General features: G+C 43.9%; 3 protein-coding genes across 5 annotated transcripts in view; 2 read left to right on the top strand and 1 right to left on the bottom strand.

Annotated features, from left to right (window-relative positions):
* The window catches only part of pdik1l (PDLIM1 interacting kinase 1 like), a 17,696-nt gene extending 16,283 nt beyond the window's left edge, over nt 1-1,413 (bottom strand). For both annotated transcript variants that reach the window (XM_025065267.1, XM_025065268.1), the window contains exon 1: nt 1,302-1,413. The gene's annotated coding sequence lies outside the window, so the exon portion shown is untranslated. The remainder of the gene's footprint in view (nt 1-1,301) is intronic.
* A 43-nt stretch (nt 1,414-1,456) lies between these two features.
* Nucleotides 1,457-7,540, top strand: maneal (mannosidase endo-alpha like). Of its 2 annotated transcripts, none has more exons than XM_008332127.3 (5): nt 1,457-1,591; nt 2,269-2,926; nt 3,077-3,186; nt 4,796-4,872; nt 5,561-7,540. In XM_008332127.3, the coding sequence occupies exons 2-5, from the start codon at nt 2,431-2,433 to the stop codon at nt 6,195-6,197; spliced, it is 1,320 nt and encodes a 439-aa protein (XP_008330349.1). In that variant the 5' UTR covers nt 1,457-1,591; nt 2,269-2,430; the 3' UTR covers nt 6,198-7,540. The 2 variants fall into 2 exon arrangements, with proteins under 2 accessions (XP_008330349.1, XP_016896678.1); XM_017041189.2 differs by lacking the exon at nt 1,457-1,591 and adding an exon at nt 5,421-5,464 and having other exon boundaries at nt 1,702-2,926; nt 5,561-5,798.
* LOC112486267 (uncharacterized protein K02A2.6-like) overlaps nt 6,257-10,716 on the top strand; it is a 20,432-nt gene continuing 15,972 nt past the window's right edge. The window contains exon 1 of the mRNA XM_025065352.1: nt 6,257-10,706. Coding sequence (XP_024921120.1) covers nt 7,726-10,706 — 2,981 coding nt within the window. The 5' untranslated portion in view covers nt 6,257-7,725. The remainder of the gene's footprint in view (nt 10,707-10,716) is intronic.

Below are 10,716 nucleotides of genomic sequence, written 5' to 3'. Positions count from 1 at the left end.
TTCCTTAGTTTCCACAAACTTGATCTTCTGCTCTGTCTTCACTCACTCTCTTCACGAAAATCTACCACTGCCTGTCCTTCCAAGTTTCTCTCCCTAACACCAAACCTACCTATCACATCCTCATCTCCTCTGTTCCCTTCCCCTACATGACCATTAAGGTCTGCTCCAATCACCACTCTCTCTTCCCTGGGGATACTCTCTATCATCCAATCCAGCTCCTTCCAGAACTTCTCCTTTTCTTCTAACTCACAGCCCCCCAGTGGGGCATAACCACTAATAACATTTATCATCACTCCTTCTATTTCTACCTTCACACACATCAACCTGTCTGACTCTCGTTTCTCCTCTACCACATTTCTTACATATTCTTCCTTTAGGATCACCCCTACTCCATTTCGCTTCTCATCTGAACCATGATAAAACAGCTTGTAGCCTCTTCCAATGTTTCTAGCCTTGCTGCGCTTCCACCTGGTCTCCTGCACACACAAAATGTCTACTCTTCTTCTCTCCATCACATCAGCTAGTTCTCTACTTTTCCCTGTCATTGTACCTACATTCAGAGTTCCAAAATTCAGATCAACACTTCTATTCTTCCTCTTTTTCTCCTAACCAAACGCCCTCCTCTTCTTCTTTGACCAAGACATGAATGTGTAATAATCCAAATTAAATAAAAATAACGTTTTAATTTCACATGACAATGATGTATATTGAACACCACATACGGTCATAATAACAGGAACACATTTTGTATCTTAGCTAAAAAAAAGTGAAGAAAACACGAGTGCTAGTGTCGGTAAACTGACTGATTATTAAACTGAAAAAAGTAACAGTTTGTGAAAATAATCACGTCTTTCTCACGAAATTAGAAACTTCCTGTAAGGCGACAGGAAAACCAGAAAGGTTGCATGCTAATAAACTAGAAGCGGTTGACTTAGCTTGACTTAGCCTCCAACGTTGACAGCTAACAAAGACCTACTGTCTCTTGTCTGACACTATATATATATGTGTATGTATATATATATATATATATATATATATATATATATATATATATATATGAGGACATGATCATAATGTCGAAGGTGGAGTTGTAAGGACGCAGACATATCCGTGACACTTCATTGTCCTGCGTGTGCGTGCATGTATGTGTCATCATGAAATTGTAGCCCAAAAATACGCACACATGTACACGCGCGCGCGCGGGCCATGCGGCGAATCCGCGACCGAGACAATAGTGCTTAATGCGTTGCAGAACCGGATCATCACACGCTCAAACATATCATGCTGTCAGGCTCCCTTACCTCTTACTCTGTTAACGCAGGTTCATCGCCAACCATTACCTCCGTACACGTTCCCTTCAGAGCAGTATTGTCAGACATGAGTGCGAGCTGCAGCGCGCAGCGATAGATTCACGCGAGGACTTCCGCTAGGACCTTTCAGTATAAGGCAAACCACATACAGTATGTCAGCGAAAGGACGAGACACGGAGGTGTATCTCGACACAAATTGTTCTAGAATGCAAACGATATTCTCCTTACAGACGAACTTCGGTACTGTACTGCATTGACTTGAAGGACAGTGAGGTGTGCAGGTAATAAATCTAAATCTGAACAGTTTTTTTGTTTGAAATAGTTTTTGAAGTGAAAATATCAATGAAATTTCGGTTAAAAAATATCAATTGAATTTCGGTTGCAAGTTTATCAAGCTTTGGAACAGAAAGAATTCGAGTGATCATTAAAAATTGACAATTCTCTCTTTATCGTGTATAATTAACACATTCAATTAAAGATTTACTGGTTTTTAGTGTCTGTACATTTAGCATAAAATTCTGAATGTCTGTAAATAAGAGATGGATTTTAATTTGTATTCGCTACATTTCTGTATGGTGCTGGATTTCTGAGCTGTGTGGCAACTGAGAGGACACAGCTGATGTTCGCATTCTTAATTATATATCAGTTCCCCGGAGAATCACAAATGCTTGGGTATTATTTTATCTAGATCTATATGTACTCCGGAACTGTCACGATGTAGTAAACAACAATAACGTCGACTGACCGCTAACGTTTACACAGATGAGATGCGATTGTTAGACGTGTGTGATGAAGATGATGAGACGGAAAGTTAAGAAGACAAAAATCGTCCTGTGGAGTAATATCACTCTAAAACGAGGATTGTTTTTTCTTGAGTGGTTCCAGTTTTTGGATACAATACTCGGTGATTCAAAAGAATGGAATGAAGGACTGATTGCTTCCATTTTATTTTATTAAGGTGAAACGATAGAGGGAGAAGAAATGCACCATGGCTGTGGCCTAACTGTCCATCGGGGGTCTGCGCATCCGCTGATCTCCCTGCACCTGTAAATTAAGATGATGTGGTTTGTAGCGTGTGTTCGGCGTTAACAAAGCGAAGCATCAACGATAGCGAAGCAGCATGACGCGGCTCCGCAGAAAACCTCTGGCCGCTCTTTTCCTCTTCACGCTTTTTGTCTTGGGCACAATGATGGGCCTACGGACGCTAAGACCCAGCCATGGCTTCTCGAACGTCGCCCCCAGCAGTGACTTTACCAAACGGCGGTTGGACGTCAGAGAGGCGGTGGTGTCGCAGGCTCACTACTTTTCGGGAGGCAGTTTTGGCAACACAAAGATGCACATTAGCACGTCGAATGGCGACAAGAAGATATTTTACGACGTGCACATCTTCTACTACCTTTGGTACGGCTCCCCCAGCGTAGACGACAAGTACATTCACTGGGACCATGTGCTGGTGCCACACTGGGACCCAAAGATCGCGGCGAGCCATGTCCACGGCGGGCACACGCCCCCTGAAGACATTGCCTCAAGTTTTTACCCAGAGCTGGGACCCTACAGCTCTAGAGATCCAGAGGTTCTTGAGTCACACATGGCCCAGATAGTAGAAGCTGCCGCAGGTAAAGAACACTGTACACCAGTGAGTGTTTTGAGTGGAGGGCACAAAAACATTTTTCAAAACTAAGGGCAGGCGCAGACCAGAAAGTTTGGGAACCACTGAATTAAGCTAAAACTTTCCCCTTCACCTTGCCCACTCTGTTCTTTTTCAGGAGTGCTAGTTTTGTCCTGGTATCCTCCTGGGGTACCAGATGACCACGGGGAACCCACTGAAGACCTGATTTCTGCTGTTATGGACGCGGCCCACAGACATAACATCAAGGTAATCTATCAGCCGATAGATAGTCCCTCTCTATATCGCGGTTCTCCTTTCGCTCCCTCAGTACAGTAAATCGCTGATTTTTTGTCTTTGTTCCAATCTTGCAACAATTACGGTACATTGTGGTATTTTACAGTAAAAAATGTATTTATTATTCTTGTGATAAAACATTTTCTAACCTAAAAAAATTAAACAGCAAAAATATAGCAAAAAATAAACTAAAAGACATCACTTTGTTTATCTAAAGATCAAACACAGCATTGAGCATGTTGTCTTGTTCCTCACACTGATGCTTATGCATTGTAGCATCTCTCAGCATCTCCCCGTGTCTGTCCACCACTGCGTTTCTGTAAAGTTTGTGTTCCTGTGTTTGGTGAAAGTTTACCCTAATTCTGTTCACTCTCCTCTCTCTGTGGTCCAGGCTTCTACTAATATAAGGAGAGGCTTGATTACTCGAATTGTGCTCACCTGTGTCTGTCGCCACTCCCCTGCTCTCCCTCCTGCTGCTGAGCACCAACCTCCGCGCATCTGTTAGCAGCCTTTATTTTTCTTTACAATAGCATGTGCTCCTGCAGTCTTGGCCAGTATGGACTCCTCTGTTCACTCTCCACTCTCTTTGGTCCAGGCTTCTACTAATATAAGGAGAGGCTTGATTACTCGAATTGTGCTCACCTGTGTCTGTCGCCACTCCCCTGCTCTCCCTCCTGCTGCTGAGCACCAACCTCCGCGCGTCTTGTATTTAATTTATTTATGTAATATGTATGTCTTTCCATTATACAACTCTATTGTGTATATAATTGTGTGGGAAAGGGTAATACAGTCTAGGGTGGGTTGATAACAGTGTGGGGAAGATTCGTAAACGGTAAATATATACGTAAATAATATAACAACTACTTTAGTAATACATTTTCGTGGTGGGTCTTGGAACGCAACTACCGCGATAGGAGAGGGATCACTGTATGTTTTCCCCCCTTTCCATTACTCTATTGAACCAGTGGCAATTGAAAGCATGTGTACAGTAAATACCAGTTGTTACATGTTGTTATATAAAAATGGAATTTCACAACTAAAATATGGCCAAGATGTTTTTTACAACAGTACTATCATGTGCAAGACTATAACCAGGCACATAAACTTTATTAATCTATTGATACAACACAATCATTATCACATAAGGTGGTAGTCTTTATAGGTTTGAGAAGTTTCACGATGTCCTCAGCATCACAGATGTTCAAGTTGTTTGATGTGTCAACTTCACATTATGTTAGACTCCTGGGCTAAGTAGTAGTCATATCTGTGCTGCTCCTGCTCCTGTTTTTATTGTTTTGTTGTTGGCCTGTGAAAAAAGATTTACATTATAAAGGAACTCAAAAGGCTACAGTTAGAGAGAGACATAATAAGAAAGGAATACTACTGAACACATATTATAGGTTCTAACTGTAGGAGTGAATTTAAATTGTAATAACTGGAATCAAAACGAATCAAAGTGTTGGATGATGACAATCAGTGGCTCTGTTGAGTATAATTCCAAAAGATAAAAATCAATTTCTTTACTGTTCATTGTGATGATATCTATATGATTTCAGAGTTTTTTTTTTTTTTTTGTGCACAGGTTACCTTTCACATGCAACTATACAAAGGACGGACGGAGCAGACTCTGCATGACAATATCAAGTACATCACCGAAAAGTGAGCCTTTTCCTCTTATCCACAATTCACTATACCAGATTATTTTCCCTTTGCTGTGTAGTACAAGTATTAAAACATATACTCACAAACCTTCATGCTAGCACACATACCTAAGGTAAATTAAGCGCAGTGATTCCAACCACTATGGCATAGCACATTAGTGTGCAAAGAGACATCTTTAGTTGTACCATGGAAAATCATCCAATTCTACTTAATTAGTTTGAAATTGTTTGTAGTCAATTTGTTTGTAGAGAATTTGTGTGTGAGGGGGCGCACTGTGGGGTGTTGCTACAGCTGCTTCAAGCAGATTGAATCGCCGACAGCAAAAACGATAGTGAGAATTAAAAATAATGCCCCCCTTTACCTCCTTCACCCTTATTTGGCAGTCTCTTGTAAAACATTTACAGCTTGGACAATATGCCGTGTCTGCACGCTCTGCCCCCCCCTCTTCGAAAATATCGTCTGAAAATATCACCACTTTTCTTCCTTCATCAGATGTGAACTCTAATGGAACTAATTTTTTTTTTTTCAATTTTCTGTTTTCTAAGGTGTTTCTCTCTTGAGTTTAACAGCACATGGAATCACTATGGAAGTACAAAACAACTGAAGATTTTTAATTCAAGCACGGCCGCTTGTAGCATAGACAGTTGCACAGAAAAGCTGGAACTTCTCTTTTGTTTTTCCACAGGTATGGAAAACATGGTGCTTTCTACAGATACAGGTCCAACACCGGGCAAATTCTTCCTCTCTTTTATGTCTATGACTCCTACCTGACACCACCAGAGTCCTGGGCTAAACTGCTGACTGCTAAGGGCTCACACAGCATCAGAGGAACACCTTACGATGCCATTTTCATGGCCCTGATAGTTGAGGAACGCCATAAACATGACATTCTAACTGGCGGGTTTGACGGCATGTACACATACTTTGCCTCCAATGGTTTTTCTTTTGGCTCCTCCCACCAGAACTGGAAAGCTATCAAGGGCTTCTGTGATGCAAATAACCTGCTCTTCGTCCCAAGTGTGGGTCCTGGATATGTAGACACAGCTGTCCGACCATGGAACAGACATAACACCAGGGATCGGGTAAATGGACGTTACTATGAGACCTCCCTCCAGGCAACACTATCTGTCAGACCAGAAATTGTCACCATTACTTCTTTTAACCAGTGGCACGACGGTACACAGATTGAGAAAGCTGTACCCAAGAAGGCGGCAACACGTTTGTACTTGGATTACCGACCTAATCAGCCAAACCATTACCTAGGGCTTACACGACAGTGGGCAGAGAATTTCTACAAAGAGAAAGACAAATGGCTGATATGAACCAGATCATTTTTTGCCATGATAGATTCCCACAAACTATATTTATTCAATGTTCAAGGGTTTTAAACATCGACTTCTGGTTGAGCAGTGAAATAGATGGCAATGTAGATAGAAGCTCCGCTAGACTAATAATAATAATAATAATAACAGCTCCAACTAACAACAAACCAAATTCAAAATTTTACTCAAACAAGGAATGAAAAGGGGCAGACAGCAGAGTAGCCGAAGGAATCTGAAAACACAGAAGAGTGAGCCTAAACTCGTAATGGAAACAAACGCGGATGCCAAAGATGGCAGAGGGACAAGAGCCCCACAGCAGACGCTACATAAATATTTAGCAGATATCACTAAAGAGAGAAGGAAACTTATGAAAAACGACCCAGTGGTTTTCAAAGTAGAACTCAACACTAACTTCAGACAGGAATTTGCCAATTTCATGGTATATGTTAAAGAGAAACTACAAGTAAGCCGTGACTACAAGAAGACAAAAAAAAACTTCAGCAATGCTCAGGCACGTATTGAGGAGCTTGAGACATTTAACATGGAAGCTAAAGAAGCGCTGTTGGCAGTGCTTCGAGAACAGAAGAAGTTACAAGAAAAGGTAACCGACTTGCAAGGTAGCTCTCGTAGAAATAATGTGAGAACATTTGGGGTCTTGGAGGGCACGCTTTATTGAGGAACTACTACATAGGGAACTAATATTACCTGAGGGGATCAGCCTACTGATGCAACGGGCACACCGAGTGAATACAAGGAGACCAGACCTGACCCACGATCCATAATTGTCAACTTTCTGAGAGATGATTCTGAAAAAGGCATAGCAGAAATGGATTAAACTAAATAACACAACCATATTCTTTGATTACGACTACCCAGTGTAGGTGGTACAGAAAAGCAAAGCTTACACCAAAATTAAAGATATCTTGGAGGCTAAAGGCATCAGGTTTCAGACTTGCAGCTTATCAGAATACACTGGAGCCTGGCAACAGCAAAGCAGCAGAGAACCAGGAAAATTGCAGGAGTTTTGGAGACCCAGTGATACAGAAAACAACTGAGACACAGAAGGTGAAGTTGTGAAATCTTGTTTTAATTAAGTTTTTGTTACAAGTAAGTAAACTGGAGTTATGGCCACGGCTCTCCTTCTAACATTGCTGTTGTATTCAGTATATGTTGCCACTGTTTTATAAGTACCACAAGGTGTCGCCTCCGGACCTGAAGAAACAGGAAGTGTGTTCGCTACTTCCGGGCAGAGAAGAAGATAGCTGCAGGTGCCGGTGTCAGTTAGCTCCCAGGAAAAATATTGTATGTTGGAATTTTGGAATTGGATAAAAGTGCAAACTCGACATCTTGTGTCAGTGGTTCTTATTGCCCAAGTTACCACATATTTTTGGCGACGAGGTGAACTGGAGACAGCGGTGGAGTGGAACGACACAACGGCGCGGGGGACCTGAAGTTGTTCGGTGAGAGCGACAGAGAGCCGGTCGTCAGTCCAACAGTACGCGGGCAAGTACAACGATCTGTGGGGAGCATGGCGACGTTTGGGGCAGTCGGTGAATATGTGGAGGGAGACGAGGATTGGACTGAGTACGAGGAAAGGTTGGGACACTTTTTCGATGCTAACGGAATAACTGAGGAGGCTAGGAAGCGCTCCATTCTCCTGAGCGTGTGTGGAGCAAAGACTTATAAGCTGATAAGAAACTTAGCTACGCCACAGAAGCCAGGTGAAATTCCATATGCAAACTTGGTAAAACTCGTAGGAGACCACCACAACCCGAAACCATCGGTAATTGTCCAGCGTTTCAAGTTCCACAGTCACTTCAGAAAGGCAGGTAAATCAGTAGCTAACTTCGTAGCAGAGCTTCGACAGCTATCAGAGCACTGTGAATTTGGAGCAGTGTTAGACGACATGCTGCGTGATCGACTTGTATGCGGCATTAATGATGATGCAATTCAGCGTCGCTTGCTGAGTGAGACATCACCAATATTAACTTACAAAAAGGCACTAGAGATTTCCCAGGGCATGGAAATGGCTGCTAGCAATGCCAGAGACATACAAAAAGGGCATACTGGAGCGCCGGTAGCAGTGCAATATGTAAAGAAAGACGGGCCAAAATATGGCAGGCCAGTTGAATGTTTTCGGTGTGGTGGAGCTCACTATGCAAACGAATGCAAATTCAAGGATGCAGTCTGCCATGGCTGTAAGAAAAAAGGACATTTAGAAAAGAAGTGCAGAGGTGCTAAAAATAAAAATAACCCTAAAAAGGTGAAGGCAAAGCAAAATCAGACTGCCACTCATTACGTAGAGGAGGAAAAAGAAGAGGTTTTGTGTTCTATTGACATGTTTGCAGTGGAAACTGAGGAGGTACCGCCTATGCCATATTATGCCACAGTCACTGTTCAAGGAAAAGAGATCAAGTTTGAGATTGATTCAGGAGCAACAGTGTCGGTCATCAGCGAGGAGACCTACAGGAGAACATGGAGGACCAAGCCACCGCCACTGACTCCCTCAAAGCTCAAGCTACGGACGTACACTGGCCAGCCCATACCTCACCTAGGAGTGCTGAAGGTGAGCATTGCAGCGAGTGATCAGAGGGCTGAGGGGAGACTAGTGGTAGCCCAGGGTAGTGGCCCCAGTCTTTTGGGCCGGGACTGGCTCAGAAAAATTAAGATAAACTGGCATGAGGTGAAGTACATGCGCACAACAGAGGACATTTTACAGCAGTACAGTGAGGTGTTCAGAGATGAGCTAGGCACGTGCAAGGGGATGACAGTTAAACTGCACATTGACCCCAATGCCACGCCACGTTTCTATAAGCCCAGAGTGGTACCCTATGCCATGAAACAGAAAGTGGAGGAGGAGCTGGAGCGCTTACAGGCGCTGGGCGTCATTGAGCCAGTCCAGTTCTCCAGGTGGGCAGCTCCCATTGTCCCTGTTATGAAACCAGACAAGACAGTGCGCATATGTGGGGACTATAAACTCACCGTGAACCAGGTCTCAAAGCTGGAGGAGTATCCGTTGCCACGGGTGGATGACCTGTTTGCAACACTAGCAGGGGGAAAGTCATTTACAAAATTGGACATGAGCCACGCTTATCAGCAGCTGTTGTTAGATGAGGAGTCCAAAGAGTTTGTCACCATTAACACACACAAAGGATTGTTTAAGTACAACCGCCTAGTGTTTGGAGTGGCGTCCAGCCCTGCCATTTTTCAAAGGACAATGGACAGTCTGTTGCAAGGCATCCCACACGTAACATGCTACCTGGACGATCTGCTCATAACAGGTGTTACAGAAGCTGAGCATCTCCGGAATCTGGAGCAGGTGCTTCAGAGGCTCTCAGAGGCCGGGCTGAGATTGAAAAGGGAGAAATGTGTGTTCATGGTCCCGAGTGTTACTTACCTGGGACATAGGATAACAGCTGAGGGCATCTGCCCAGTGGAAGACAAAGTGAGAGCTGTTAAAGAAGCACCGAGTCCCAAGAATGTCACGGAACTCAGATCATTTCTGGGGATGGTGAATTACTACGGCAAATTCCTGCAGGACCTCTCAAAGGTCTTGGCTCCGCTGTACAAACTACTGCACAATGACACAAAGTGGCAGTGGTGTGATGAACAAGAGAAAGCTTTCAATAAGGTGAAAGAACTGCTCCATTCGGCAAAACTGCTGGTGCATTTTGATCCAGACAAAGAGGTGACCCTCTCATGTGATGCCTCGCCGTACGGGGTAGGGGCAGTGCTGTCCCACGTTATGGGAGATGGCTCTGAGAAGCCTATTGGCTATGCTTCACGCACGTTGACAGCGGCAGAAAAGGGGTACTCACAGTTAGAAAAGGAAGGTCTGGCAGTCGTATTTGCAGTTAAGCGCTTTCATCAGTACCTCTATGGCCGTCCTTTCACAATCCATACAGACCATAAGCCACTGATGAGTCTGTTTGGTGAGACGCGTTGCATCCCACCCCTCGCCTCCGCCCGAATCCAACGTTGGGCACTAAAGTTGTCAGCCTACCAATACACCATAGTGTACAGGGCAGGAAAGGACAATGCGAATGCGGACGCTCTCAGTCGCCTGCCATTGCCCGAGACACCAGTCACGACTTGCGTGCCTCCAGAGACTATTTTTTTATTAGAGAAGTTGTCGGAAACACCAGTGACTGCAGTGCAGATCAAGCAGTGGACCGAGCGAGACCCTGTAATGGCCAAGGTAAAAACTTACCTGCTACAAGGCTGGCCCGTAGTGGTAGAAAGTGAGGAGTTGAGGCCTTATGTAAAAAGGAAAAATGAACTGAGCTTACAAGATGGTTGCATTTTCTGGGGGACAAGGGTGGTCGTACCTCCCCCAGGCCGCTCACAGATCATGGAGGAAGTGCACGAGGCACATCCAGGGGTGTCTAGGATGAAAAGTCTGGCAAGATCCTATGTCTGGTGGCCAAGAATGGATTTAGACCTGGAAAACAAGGTAAAATCATGCATACAATGCCAAGCCAATCAGAAAATGTCGCCACCAGCTCCATTGCATCCATGG

The sequence above is a fragment of the Cynoglossus semilaevis genome, chromosome 18, assembly GCF_000523025.1.
Source record: "Cynoglossus semilaevis isolate Cse_v1.0 chromosome 18, Cse_v1.0, whole genome shotgun sequence".
In the NCBI taxonomy this organism is placed as follows: domain Eukaryota; kingdom Metazoa; phylum Chordata; class Actinopteri; order Pleuronectiformes; family Cynoglossidae; genus Cynoglossus; species Cynoglossus semilaevis.
The sequence above is the reverse complement of the archived record's forward strand: the minus strand, read 5'-3'. Positions and strand labels throughout refer to the sequence as shown.